The sequence below is a fragment of the Apaloderma vittatum genome, unplaced genomic scaffold (assembly GCF_000703405.1).
Source record: "Apaloderma vittatum isolate BGI_N311 unplaced genomic scaffold, ASM70340v1 scaffold21226, whole genome shotgun sequence".
In the NCBI taxonomy this organism is placed as follows: Eukaryota; Metazoa; Chordata; class Aves; order Trogoniformes; family Trogonidae; genus Apaloderma; species Apaloderma vittatum.
This window is the reverse complement of record NW_009722529.1, coordinates 28522-44109: the sequence shown is the minus strand read 5'-3', so window position 1 is coordinate 44109 and position 15588 is coordinate 28522. Positions and strand designations below refer to the sequence as shown.

The following is a 15588-nucleotide window of genomic DNA, read 5'->3' as shown; positions in this document are numbered from 1 at the left end:
GAGCCTGCAGAAAACTAGAACAATATACTTCTGTCTTCAAGAAAAAAAATTCTCTCTTGTAAGTTAAAAAAAAAAAAAAGAGTAGAAATCATTTTTTAAATAAATGGGCTTTAATACCTAACAAATCTTACAATATTGTTGGGAAACACAATTCTAAGGCCAGAGTTCTATAGTAATTTTATGCCATTCAATCAAATTTTCCAGTATGGATAAAGCATATCATGGCACTCCTCCTGTTATTCCCATTTTCTTCTATCTTTTTCCAACATTGTTATAGAATATCAATGCCTCTATAAGAGAAAGCATAAGAACGCCCGAGTTTTGAAGGGATTTCACCAGTAGATAAGTCTGCTTAACCAGTGTTTATATACATACTCCTACATGTAAAAACATTTAAATGGAACAATTAAAAAAAATATTACACCTTAATACATATATATTACACTGAAATTTTGTATTGTGCAGTCTGTGACAGCTTACGTAACTGTGGGACTCGGATCAATTCTATAGAAAACAAGGGATCAAAAGAAGTAACAGAAGATTATAACTTGAATTAGTGGGCATATAAATATTTCTGAAATTGTATCAGAAGGTGTAGATTTTCACATTTATACTATCGAAATAGTACTGTAGGATGTACCATGGGTAGGTTTAAAAAAAACAAAGCTTATCTTGGTTTAACTCTACCATTTGCAACCACTCCTAGGAAAAGCTTAGAGTTCACAAGGTGAATCCCAGACACAGGTGGCAGGTTATTCACAAAAATTCGTGTTCATCTCCTTTTATTTCCTCTAGTAGCAACATGCAAACACTTTAGAAAGAAGCCTATATACAGTGATGAACCAAGGTATTAAATTTCAAAAATCAGAATGTAAGTACTACTACAACATTAAAGAATCTTCAAAATAACTAAAATCTTGTAGTAAGCACTGTTCATCGTATTCTGTTTTGCCCTTTCTTTTTTTCTGCTCTACTTATTCTTCTTTACCCTATCCACTCTCTGGCAAAAAGAGTAAGTCTGTGGTAAAAAACAAACAAACAAAACAAAACAAGAAAAAAAGTAAGTTTCATCACAACAATAACCACTGCTTAGAGCTTCTGCTTTCAGCCTTTACCACCTTTAGAATACCACAGACACACACAAAATAACACCAAAATAACACCAAAATAACAGCCAAAGCCATTATACTTCGCACACGTACGGAATGCTACTGCTTAACAAGACATCTGTGCACAACAAAAATTACTTGAAAGTGACTTACTGATGTAGTATTCTTGCACAATGCTTGTGTAACCATATATGGCAGAATATCCAAAAATTATAATCATAACCACATCTCTGCTGTCCAGCTCTACTATGTGTGCTGAGTGCCCTTCCACAGCGTATTGTTGGCCATGGACAAGCACCGCAGGAGTTCTGGTACTCCACGTTTGACTGGGTATGTTGAAAATCCACAGCTCATCAGTAACGTTGCCATTATTCGTTTCAATTTTGCCTCCATACATGTAGATGTCTTCCTGCAAAAATTGGGAGAGAAGAGAAAGCAAATAATGGATTACAGAAAGATAACATCTGAACTGCGCACTTCTGTGCTGCATAATATTTCATAACCGAACAATCTGATTGAAATCTTCGCATTTAATCTTACATTAACCAGCTCAATATCAGGCACTAATCCCAGAAAATGATACTTAAACTAAACCAACAATGATGATAAGGAGACTATTTCTCTGGAAAAATAAACCTGGCCATGAAAAGGCCACCAAAATGAATCTCAACAGGATTACTTCAAGCAGAAAAACTTTAATTACATGGCTCTTTTAATTCATAGTCTAGCATTCTATTAAGATAAAGGAAAAAAAAACTAAACAGAAAGGATATTATATATTGTTTTGTTAAGGAACAGTTCACAGAACTAAAATGTGATTTTCCACACACTCAGGCTATGGGGATTTCATTCAGCACAAGCACAAGAGAGCACATTTTCCCTTAACAGCAAAGTAACTCAAGTCCTGAGAAAATCAACAGTCATTAGAGCCCAAAGAAAAGGGACAATGTGTGTATGTATCCTCTTGGGCACGTTTGCTAAAACTAAATCCTATGTGGGAGTACTTGGAGTTCTTCTAAAGGGATGCAGAACAGATTTTCCAGTCTTCATGAACCACATACCTCAAACAACAATGCCATCTGGTTTGGTAAGTAATGAATGATTCACTTATTGACTGAAAGCAAATCCTACTAAACCTGGACTTCATGTAGAGTTGGAAACCCAGGCATATAAAAATCATAGAATAAATTCTAGCTGCTTGGCTTCACAGACGGGCTCAAGGGCAGTTTATCCTGGGTAGAAAAAAACTGCCCTCTGAGAATGGTACTTAGTCTTTGCTAGGACATACCAGTACCACATACACTGTGCATCCCATCTGCCTGGTGTTTGTCCAGTTGGCAGCTGTCTTCTGCATACTGCAATGTAATATTCTAGGGTTTACCCCACATTTAATCTTACCTGATTTAAAAAAAGAAAAAAACAAAACCAAACAAGCTGCAAGCTTAGCACATTTGGCAAAGTTTTGCTTGCCATGGAATACTGAGCCTCAGGAAAACAGATAAACTACCTAATATAAGAATTTAGGATCAACCATGCAGAAATTTCAGACCTCTTGTACAAGGAGCTGACAAGATCTAAATAAAAATGTAAACAGCATGCTACTATCATCACACACGTCCAGAAAGACAAACTCGAACTAGCAGGCACATAAAATATAAACGCTCAGTAGAATGACAGACTATTTAGCCCAGCAAAACAAAGGCTTGAGAAGCTTTTAATGCTGTCTACATGCCTACTGTTGATGGTAAACATGGGAGTCCCAGACCACATAGAAAACTTCACCATTACTCAGAGAGATTAGGCAGTAAATGACTGACCAAACTGTCCAACCTGTCTTCAAGAGCACACTTGAATTTTCTGCTAGATTTTCAACTTTTTTCATTTGAGGTAGGCGAACATTTCTGGATTGGAATTTAAGTCACTCCTATGCAGCAGCAGTCTGTGTTACCGATTAGTTTGGACTGGTGGTGCACACTAATCCAAAGAAATGGCATGAATATTCTTTTTTAAAGTATCTTAGATGGCTCCGTCTTGTCACATAGATCTCAAAAGGCAAGTCATCACTGGTAACATAGTAGGCTACTTGTTTATGTATTCATTTTTAAATACAGATAAACTAAAGAAGAAAGAGGGAACCAATTGCAGAATTGTAGGTGCTGTGTAACAGTATCTGGAAAAAAAAAAAAATATTTCCGACACTGAGGAATGACACTACACAAAAAAGGTGACCTAAAGAACTGCATGAACTTTGAAACGATTACTCAGACAGCTGACAGTAAGAAAGTCCTCGTCACAGTTTTGCTTAAATGATTTGAAGTTCAGATAAAAAACCACTCCAGTGAGAGGCAATCTTTATAAATGACACAGCAGATCCTGTACACAAGACTATTCACAGAGAAAAAGACAAGAAGGTCATGACAACTGCTTTATCAGCCACAAAAACAGATTTAACTAAGCTTTGCTCAGGGCTATTTCTGAGATTAAGAAGATCCTAGTGCTGCTGAAAAACACTTTAAAAGTTAGTGGTGAACAGCTGAACATGGAGAAAGAAAGGCTCAGAGACCAAAGTCAGCAAAAGACATAGAATAAAGAAAACAAAGAGCGTATGTGTATAGTTGTACAGGACCAAAAAAAAAAAAAAAAGAAACGTCCAAGGCACATAAAGGTAAACATTTATCTGGAAAGTCTAATCAGGAAGGGATTTCAGGAAGAATACAAGTGCAAATGGTCCCAAGCAGCCTAAAGATTGTGAAAAAAAAAAAGAAGTAGTCCCATTAGAAATCCACACTACCCTTATAACTTACTTACAAACTAAGTATAAAACAAGGTATATGCTAAAGGTAAGGCTTGCTGACAGATACAGTATACAAAATACTTTCAAGAGTGCTAGTACACAAAAACTATTGACCCTTAAATGAATAAAGCATACTAGGTATTTGTTTATAATAAAATAGCATACCACAGCAAAAATCAGATGAAAAACAGGAGGAAAAAGAACACACAAAAAACCTAGTCTTTGTGAAAGCAGTGAGGAAAAAGTGTCAAAATCTAGCCCAGATGGCAGAGGGTAAAAGCTGTACTCCTCAGCCTGGAGGAGGGACAAGGCACCGAAAGGCAGACTCTCAAAGGAGTTAATAACAAAACAGGCAGAGAAGTGTCAAGAAGACACAAGGCCTCCAAAACACTCAACCTTAAAGTTTTATTGACGTGTCAAAAGCAACACCTGTATTCCCATTGGTGGATAGTCAAGGTGAGCATCTACTCAATAAATTAACCGTCATCATTTTAGATATATTTCCTGACAATAAAAAAATTACCTAAGGAGTTACAGAAATTTTAAAGACCTTGTGTTTTCTCAATGAAAAGTTCATATAAATATTAGCATATGCAAATCGAAGTATATAGAACCGCAGTGTATATTTAACTTGTAATTCAGAGTTCCTGCTCAGTAGGGAATTCCAGCAAAAATCAGAAATTTCTTGCTGTAAATTGAGAAGGTAGGCAGCTTGCTCATTCATGACATTCCCACCTACAGATCACATTAGCTGTTTTCTTGGCAACTATTCAGGTACAAGGCAACAAGTAGCCAATATAGCTCCTGTTAATTTCAATGGAATCAAAACTTTCCAATAGATGTTTCTATTGTCTCAAATCGGCTTTTTTCCCCCCAAGAAAATTATTTCAGTATAAATTTTTGATGAACCATAAAGAAATATGAGAAAAGGTATATGATCTTTAAATAGTTGACTGTGCATACTGGGCAGAGAAGATGACAGCAGAAGGCAGGAATCATGAGACTAAAGATAGGATTTTTAAAAAATAACAGATAAACAAAAAAAATAAACTCACTGATAAAGCATCTTTCTCAAGAGAAGAAAATATTTGTTTGACCTAGTACTTCTCTTACAAAGTAATGACTGACACACACATTTCAACTAGCCAAAATAGAAACAAGAGAATAACTCAAATATAGGAGTAGTAGTAAACCATCACAATTTGGAAAGAGTAGAGTAGAATTAGGTGGAGTAGAATTAAGACAATTTCAAGCAGTAAACACTCCTCTTAATTTCTTAACCTTATTGATATCATCATCATCTTTGGAGATAGTTTTTTAAATAAACAAATAATTCAAATAAAATCAAATGCCTGGTGCGACAGGGTAAAAAACGAGGGAGCCAGACTCTTCTCAGTGTTATCCAGTGAACAGATGAAAGAAGTGATGGGCACAAGCTGGGTTACAAGAAAGCCAATTTAAATTTAAGAAAAAACATTTCTTTCTACAGTAAGGATGGTCAAAGACTGGAACAGGTTGCTCAGAGACATTGTGGAATTGAATATTCTTGGACATATTCAAACCCCAACTGAAGGATGTCTGGTGCAACCTGCTGTAGTTGATCCTGCTTTGAGAAGAGAGGCTAGTTGAGCTGATCGCCAGAGCTCCTTTCCAATCTCAACTATCCCTTGTGAGTACTGTTAAACAGGCACACCTCTAGAGACTCTCTTATTTTTTTGTTACAAACAATAATAAAAATAATCCATTGGATGATCATGAACAAAATCCTACTTGTAAAAGTAAAAATACTTTTCTCTTACCAACAAAAATTTATCTTCATGCAAGTTATCATAAACTAAAATGGTGAATTGTGTATTCAAAGTTTCATAAAAACTGACAAAGTAACTCAAGGAATTTACACAAAACAGGTAAATGAACACTGTTTTTCATAGCAGTAAAAAGACAGAAAATTGAAAAAATGACCATTGATCCAGTATCTCATGTTGCTGACTTCCAAGACTGTGTACTTGGTAATTCCTGAAAAGTCATGCCCCAACAGTATTATCTAGCTTTTGCAAGATTTCAAATCCCTTCACAGAGGAGCATTTTGCCGTGAGAGAAAAACTGAAACAGAGCGAGGAAGTTATTCGACAAGATCACCAAAAAAGCATGTAAGAGCATCCACTTTTCTGCTAAGTCCCAGTCAACAGACTGTACAGCAGAGCAGCGTAGCTCCTCTATAAACTTCACACTGAATCCAGAGCAGATGGCCAAAACCATTTGTTGGACAGGCTCTCTTCTCTACATCGTATCTCAGTGTTAATATTGACTTTATATTTTGTATAAATGCAGTAATTCAAGACTTTTCTAAAAGGTTCTATTCTTAATCTTGAGACATTGCAATTTTTCATTTGTCCTAAAAGAACAAGACTTATCAGCTGCTCTGACTATACCTGGGAACACCACACTGTTACGCAAATCCTGACTGCATTCCAAAAGAATCTTATCTGGTAGTTACCACAAAAAAATTGTAAAGGAAATGCAGTAAGGGGGTAATTTATAACCCATTTCTAATAAATTGAATGTAAGCTAATCCAGTTAAAATAACCACTTAATTTTTATTTTATATTTCTTAACTGTATCATGGCTATGCATGAAAGTTTCTCTCTCTCAGAAATCAGCTTTCTCTCTTGATTCTTATACAAGCCCAATCTGTTCCTGAAAATTTGGCCAAAGAAATGCAATCAAAATCCACATGAACAACTATTCTCAATTTTCTTGAAACAAGACTATCAATCTGTTTTCCTCCCAGAGACTGTACCTGTGTATTAGTATAAAACTGACAGAACTCAAAAATTCACCATAACTTTTGTTCCCTATACCTACATGGAATTTTTTAAAGCTTAGTCACATCTGTATATCACTAAGAAATTTCTGGATATTTTTTTCCAAGCAAAATATAAGTAAGACTCAAATAAAGTCATCTGGATATAACCTATCCAGCACACGCCTGGTTTTTGCATTCAATACATGCTACCTGGATTAGGAGCGTCTAATACCTCCTCCTCCTTTCCCCAGACCATTACCACCTTTAGTTTGGGAACAACATCAAGAACATTCTTTTATGTGTTATATCAAAAGAGGAAAAAAGAATAGTCAACATCTCTATTTGATCCCATAATCCTCAGGCCTGACAAGACTGGAAAGCACTCTTCACTTAACTCTTCCTCCTGCAGCCTGCTTTATTATTCTTAGCTCACTAAATAAGAACTTGCCAAGTTACAGGAGAAGCTTCCCAAGAGGCCTAAATTCAGGTTCAAGACAGTACACACTGCAGCCTTTTGTATGTCAGGAGGTCAGCCTAATCAAGACTGCTGTCACATAATTTCTTCTTTATTTCGACATTTTTCCACATTGTTGCTGGCTACAGAAAGAGGTATTAATTCATTTAAGGGTTCAGTTAAGTCAGTTCCTATGTATCTTAAAAGCAAATTACATTTTTCCTGGACTACAGAAGCATTCAAAATACAGTAAAGGAAAAAGGTAAGTCTGATTTTTTGTACATTTATTATTTGGACTAAACATATTGGAAGAAAGCAGTAAGTAACAGAGTCTGCATAGAAACATATTAACTAGGCATCTTTTTTGAGATGTAGGCATAAAAGCTGACCATCCTTGGACTTCAACTTTCAAACTAACTGGAATATAACACTGAAATGACGAATGAAAAATATTACATTTTTACATAAAGGAGTGAATCTCCTGATGAGTAAGGTCCACCTATTTGAAGAGAAACTCTGACTAGGCTTTTATCTAGACTACACACAACTAAGTGTATGACAGCTCATCTTACCTACTTCTCATATACTTCTTAAGCCTGCAAAGCAAAATTAGAAGGCACATTGTGCATAAGATATAATTGAAAATGATAAAATAATAAAACTATGCAACTTAGTGGTAAAATCTGCTAATGATTATTAATAGTTAGAAAATACTTGTACATTCCTAGTCCAAATTATACTAAAATAGTCAGGAAAAGTATCCATTAAAAGAATAACAATAAACCAACTGGTGAAAGATTTTGAGTCAAGCTAAAGCAAGGAAAGTTTTTACTCTATTTTGTTAATGCTAGCTTTTGATTAGACTAATAAAATAATACTAGAGGACTTATACAAACTCAACATCAATAACAATTAATTTGGAAAAGGAATCAAAACAATTACCCTTTCTTAATAAAGCTCTAAAATGGGAAGTAACATGCATGAAACTCCAAAGAGTCGAATTAAGTTTGACTACACATAAAATGGTCTGTATACTGGAAAACATCTTTAGCTTACTACTTTGCCAGCCTGCCTGTTTGCTTCATTCCTATTACCAGTCTCAAAACCTCGGTGCTCAGTCATCCTTCAACTGCCATGAGACCACTAGCAACACTGAAATTACGAGGTCAAATTCTAGTAGCTCACTATCAACTAAACGCCCAGCAGTGACCATATACACACTTGGTATGCGACTCCCTTTCCATTTTACTCCAGGGAACTAGTATTCTTCAAATTACTAACTCCCTACCTAGTCTTTGTTTAGCAAAGCTCTATGTGCCTACTCTAAAAACCTCACAAGTCATTTCCTCCTGTCCCTCTATAAACCCATTTTTTGTATGAATTATTTCAAAGTGCATTGACAGTTTTAAATATCAAACTGCCAGGAACTACATACAATCTTTGAGCTAGAGCAGAATCAATTGCTAACAGAGATAGGTAGCACCTTTCCAATAACAAGTCTGAAGTGGCACAGAAGGCAATACTATCTAGTGGTTTAGTTGGTCTAAGAGCAAGAACACTTTCATACTCTCTCCTCTAGAAATGCATAAAAAGTCTTAGTCACTTGTTATAACTATATAGCAGTGGAAGCCTTCTGATCTTTTCGTCTTTGGAATAAAGAAGTACAGTACTTCAATTTTAACTAAAGCTTTCTGAGGGAAATGGGCACAGCAACTTATTTCATTCTCCACAGAGTCAATTATATAGCTCCAATTTACCTTGCACCACGAGCAGGCAATACTAGCTCTGTGCTCTCACTCCAGTCCAGCGTCAAGCTTTGAAATCTCAGGAGCTCAAGTCAAAAACTTAATCTAATTTCTTCACTGTGGATACTTTTTTCTCTCACTATAAAGGAAACATTACACAATGACTAGTACATGGCTCAAAACACAGCTCAAAGCTGCCATCTCTAGGTATTACGTTCTACTACTCCTCACACTGAATTATTTTTCTGTTTTTGAAAGAGGCTGAACATTAGAAAGGAAAATATCAAAAGTGTACCCTAACAAGTTAAGAAATTAGTGCAAAAATGCACCATTTCTCTTGAAATGTCTTCAGCTTACACAATCAGCCCCTTTTAGCACATGTAATTTTTGATATTTGAGATAATCACTCATAGAAGCAACATATTAGTTAATTATTTGACATGAGTAGTGCTGGGTTCTTTATTAGTGAATTCTAATTACTACTTAACATGTGCCTTTGACAACAGCAACAGCTTCTTCACTGCATACTTGCTTGTAGTTTTTGTTAACAAGAGTTGCATTTCCTCACCGAGATTCAAAAACATCTCTGAATTAACACAGGTCTATTATATTGAATATTTGTTGGTAAAAGTGTCTCTAAAATGGTTACCCTTTAGTCTGAAATATCTCAAGAAAAGCTTAACACTGTCAAATAAAAAGGTTAAATGATATTTTAAGCCTTTATTTTGAACTGCTAAATGATACATTACTTGAATGTCTCCCAACTAAAAGGTCCACATTCTACAAGAACTGTAATAACCAAAGATACCGGTCAGAAAGATCTGACCTTTTAAAGAACAGATAATACATTAGTAATGAACCAGGAAACTGAAGAGAAGAAATGCAATTTCTGAGTTGATGCTGGGGAATGCACAGAATCTAGTTCATATTATTATTGAAAAACACTTCTACAATATTAACCATGCCACGTACAGATTTAACACCTCTGGAAGAGCAACAGATTCCAGGGGAGGGGGGGAAAGCAAAAAGCAAACCAAAAATCCACCCATACCTGCCACTCTGCTTAACTTCAAAAGGAGCACTAAATAACAGGAAGACCAATCATAAAAGGAAACTAAAAGGTACTATTAGAAGAATAAAATCTTTAATGACAAGATATTTTAAAGTCATTTTCTCAGATCACATGAATGCTTCCTATTTAAAAAACAAAAAAAACCAAACCCAAACACAAAATAACAAAATAACAGAATAAATAAAGCTTAACAGGAGGATGTTAGGAGAAAAAGTATACTTCAAAATAAAGGTTCAAAATTTCCAGCAGATTAAAACACAGAAACATATAAAGGCAATAAGTTGCCTGAAAAATTATATATAACTTCAAATACATTATTTTTCAAATGCATTAGAAATACAGTCAACTAGATAATTTGTTGTGCCAACAAATGGTCTGCAGGAGTATTCTGAGAAGATAAAGCCCATAGCAATAAAATTAGGTTAATTTTCCCGCATGAGTTCTTCATGGTAGGCTTTACAGGTATTTCCACAGCAGAAATTAATAACAGAAGTTTATAGTAAGAAAATGCAAACTGACAAAACAAACAGCAAGTCACTAGGATCAGTTCTGAAGGAATTAAACAATAAAACAGCTGACTCCTGTCTGTAGTGTGTAAAACCCTCTTTAAAAATGTGTCAGTACCAAAAGACTAAAAAGGCAGAAAGGACAGAACTGAGTGAACGCATGGATAAGACAGACTGAGGAAAAGTCTAACAACTCTTGAAAAGGTAAGTTACATCTTGCAAATAATTGGATTTTCCTGCATCAAAGGTCTGGTTGACAGTTACTTGGAATTTCCAAAAGATACTTGCCAACATTCCTCATGACTTAAAGAAACCAAGATGCTCTAGGACAAGCAAGGCAGAATAACTCATTAAATAATTCACTAAAGACAAGTTTGGAGAAAAAAAAATAATAGTAACTTTTTACATGAATAGTGATGTCCCCCTGAGATCTACAATTGGGATTTGATTGTTCAACATACTGGAAAAACTACGTGACACAGGGATGAATGGAAAAATTACAACATTTTTCACAATACTGGTTTACTCAAAATAGCTGAGACAGGGGTCAAAACCAGAAAATTGCGGAAGAATCTCATAACACTGAATGCGCAAAACCATGAGGAATAAAAGACTAAATAAATATTCGTATAGAAAAGTGTGAAGTGATACACACACACAAAAAATTATCAAGTCTGTACATAAAGCAGTGAGGTTTGAATTGACTAGAATGAGATCTTGAGGTTATAAATGATAGTTCTGCCAAAATACCAGTTAAAAACAAACAGCTAGTTTTCAAAAAGCTAAAATACCATTAAGAACTAATAGGAGAAAAATTGGATTTAATTCTACGACATCAGCCTCTGAGGTGCCCTTATACTAAAGACTGTGACTCCCCCTACCTCAGAAGGGATATAACAGCACCAGAAGAGGTAAAGCCGATGACACAATGTTATCTAAGCTAAGGACTATTAAAATCACAAGGAATTTTCAGCATGGAAAAGAAATGATACATGATGTGATGGACTTCCAGAAAATCATGATGAGTGGTACAGAGAAAATAAATGGAAAATCGTACAAATAGGTATTATCAAAATTAAACCAGCTACTACCAGTTGCCAAAAAGTTGGTATTTCTGTACAAAAATACACTGGAGCTCTTAGGCACAAGGTGGTATCAATGCTAAATATTTGGTCCAAAAATTTGGAAAAGTTAAAAAACACAGATTCATAATCTTTCCACAAAAATACTATCATGTCTTAGAAAATCCCAGCTTTGGGCTAGGAGAATATTCTGAGGAAAATTCTATATATTCTTGACTTTTTTTTTCATATATTCTTCCAATGACATTCACTGTTACCCATTATTCAAGACTTGTGACCAGGCTAGATGAACACTCTGGTCTCATTTTTTGTTCTTCCATACTAGAAGTGTCTTATGCAAACAACTAAAAATTTGTGATACAAATTCTGTATTTCTCTGTCACAGTTAACAAGTTCACCATCATTGGTACACAGGTAAACTATGCATTGTATTCACTCTTGGTCCTTTGTATTTTGAAGACATGATGAAGCCCAATTAGCTTTTGAAGCCAAAAACTAATGAATTAACAAAAGGCAATTTTTAATGTTTTTACTGAAGATCAGTTCTGCCTCTATATTCTATCAATATCAATTTCTTTTTTTTTAGTGAAACAAGCCTTAAAAGTGCTTGCAATAAAGTGGCATGTATTCTACGTGATAGTAGTGGAAGCAAAACTGCCACTAGTCTGTATTCATTTGAGCTTACAGTAAAACGATACTATAGAACAGTTTGTATCTTAATACTGCTTTGGTTCTGTAATAAGAGCAATAACACATAAATAAAAATGTATTTCTTACTGTCAAGGCCTGGGGGCTTATGGTCAGCTAATAAGTGCCTTAGAACTATCGTGCAATATTTTTTCAAAAAATTGTGCAATACACCTAAGTATGGAAGAAGACAATACGACACAATGTTTAAAGACAAGAAATTAAATTATCCTCTAAAATCTGTGTTCATGATGAATCATTTAAGGTCACTAACAGAACACACAAAGAAATCCATTAAATAAGATGCTGAACATTCCAAACCTGATATAAAGCAAGAGTGTGTCCATATCTCTGGAGCGGCCCTTTGGATACAGGTACCACATTCCATATACTGCTTTCCAAATTGTAGCTAGAAGAGAAATGGAAAAGTCAACATTTCCTACCTGCAGAGAAATAGAGGAGTTTTAATGTTTAAACTAACTTTTGTTCAGGAGACTTTATCGATGACGGGTTCTCTGATGTGGTAATTTGTTACTGGCAGTAACACAATCCCTTTTAACTGTTACAGCAGCGTACTAACGTGTGACAGCGTACTAAATGTTCATCAAGTGAAACAGAAGCAGCTCTTTCAGTGCCCCATCAACAAGCTCAGAAAATGGGACTGTAATAAAATCACCAGACTTATAGGAAAGCTCCAAAACTAGGCTGCTAAGCAGCCACATGAAAAAACACCCCATTGAACTGCTTATGTCACAGTCTTCTGCATTACTTTGAGGATTTAGCTATGTGGTTGATTTTAATTTCCCTTAAATTCTAATTAACAATTAACCCATTAACACACAATAAGATGGAAGAGAGGTAGGAAAAAAAAAACCAAAACAACGGAGGTTGAAAAGGAAAAACACCAAGGATGGTGTGATTTTTTTTGGCGATTGCAAATGTGTGGAAGAAAACAAGAGTTAGACAAAAAAAAACAGGAGAAATTAACATATTAGTGAACATATCCTAACACACTTGCCACTCTAAATATATACAAGTTAGCATCCAAATCTGCTAGGTAATATTTACAGCTGCTTCAACTTTATTTTCAATAGATAGCACACATACATGGAATCTGTCATCTATGTAAAGAAGCAAAATAGAAGTGTCATTTAATTATAATATTAAGTTCAATAATGCAGATAGAATCCCAGATGTACTGTGCGAAAAATACCAGCACATGGATTTCTTTCAATGTTTTATCACCATCGTTTTATATTTTGCAGCAAAGTACAGGAACACTTTTCATAAAACTGAAGCGATTATGTATTACTATCACATATCGGTTGATGTTACCCATATTTTCACTTTTTTTAAATCATGGAAGAATAAAACCATTAATAAAGACTTTAAAGACCACAGAAACTTTCCTGTTATATTGCATGATAGAGGCTGCCTCCCAGGCAAGATCTGTTTTCCCTAAGCCACATCAGAAAGGATATGACAAAGGAGAAACCACTTACTTCAACACCATTTGGAATGAACTGTAGTTAAAAGTGTATCCACCAATCACCCACATAAATTTCCCGTGTAGGACTGCCTTATGGGAAGCCCGTCCCACAGAAGGGCTGAACGGCTTCACGTTTGGTAGAATCCAGTAAGACTCCGTGGAAGGGACGTTCAAAGAACAATCTGGACCTGTTTTGTAAACAAATGCGCAATTTGTACAATCTGTTAGACAAGAATGTTAAAGCCAATAAAGCATAAACTGGGGAGGCTTAATTACAGATGTCAGGATTGCTCATTCTGATGAAATATGGCACACACTTTTATGTTTAACAGATGCTCAGTGCAAGAAAAAAAACACAACTAAGGATGTCAGTCAAATTGAAAGCTCAAATAATAATGATCCATTTCTGCATTCTTGTCAGAAAACACACTATAAGAATCACAAACTGGAGGAAATGCATAATGCATCATATTTTAGATACTGTACGGATCTAAAATATGCAGCACAATATACACTAAGGTTACCTCTAGAGAAAAACTATACTGAAATCAACTAATCAGAGTAAACTTACATCAAAGCAATTACCATTACAGTGCATTAAGTCACAGTATAGATTATACTATACCAAGTCTCAGGAACAAAAATGTGCCCTTTGCCAACACCATTATGCACTGTTTTTCAAGAATAAAATACACTGTATTTTTTATTAAAAAAATAGCTGAATATTCAAATTCCATAAAACTTTATAGATAATTTTTAAAAAGCATCAAACCCCTAGATTTTGCTAAAAGACAGCAAAATGTATATTTTTTCAGTTACAAGACTACTAAAAACATGAACAGCACCAGCATTTATTTTTCATTTGCTCTGTAATAACCAAAAAGTTGTCTCTTCATCATTAGTTTATGCTCTAGATGTTGGAAGAAATTTAAAATCTCGTTATTTAAAACCTGAATATATTCACATCTTTCCTTAAAAAAAAGAAGTCAGCATATGCACTATTTGTTTATTGTCAGTGACTGTACATCATTATTTATTTGTACGACTTCTAGATGGGAAACACTGAATTTTTTGGACACCCGAGTGTTCCGCTTTAAGCATGGAATTGAAATTCTTGTCATCAGTGATGCTGTACAGATGTTATACAACAGCAAAACTAATTCTGTAATTTGATGCTGATACTATAAACAATGTTATGCTCCTCCCAGCCTGCCCAACTGGGATAAAGCCTTCCCTCAAGCTACTGGACTTTACTAAAAACTGAAGCTGTTGAAGTCAGACTGGGTATAACCTTCTTTGGAAACTCAGTGGCAACATGCTAAAAAAAGAGACAAAACAAAACCTCAAACCACCACCAAAAAGCAAACACATCAGAAAAATCCAAACCTAGTCCGTATCCCAAATATCACATGTGAGATCAACTTTTGCTACACTTCAGTTTCTACCAGATAAATCATCAGAAACTATAAGAATGGACAAAATTAGTCAATAGATAGATAATTACAATCTACTTTTAAAAATCAGTATAGATTTCATAAAAAGAAGGCCTGCCTCCCACACCTATTAAAGTTCTTAGAAGAAATCAAGATATGGTGATTCAGTTGATACACTGACACAGATTTTAACAAGGCTTTTAGCGCAATTCCTCACCAAAGCCTTTTAAGGAAACCTAACTTTGGGACCAAGAGAATGAAAACCTTTGCATGGCTAAATAACTGACTGTAAGATATAGTAAGAAAATAGTAGACAGGAGGAAAAGGCCACTTCTTAAAGGGAGGGAGGTCACCTGCGGAGTCTCACACAAGGTCTCAGACCCAAGGCATTACAGAATCACAGAAGGGACC

At 35.1% G+C, this 15588-nt stretch overlaps 1 protein-coding gene across 1 annotated transcript in view; it reads right to left on the bottom strand.

The window, feature by feature from the left end:
- Positions 1–1215: 1215 nt before the first annotated feature.
- Positions 1216–15588, bottom strand: part of LOC104275760 (attractin-like protein 1) — a gene marked incomplete at its 5' end in the record, with an annotated part of 32863 nt that continues 18490 nt past the window's right edge. The window contains 3 exons of the mRNA XM_009871805.1: positions 1216–1518; positions 12577–12664; positions 13758–13932. Of these exons, the coding sequence (XP_009870107.1) occupies positions 1216–1518; positions 12577–12664; positions 13758–13932 (566 nt within the window). The remainder of the gene's footprint in view (positions 1519–12576; positions 12665–13757; positions 13933–15588) is intronic.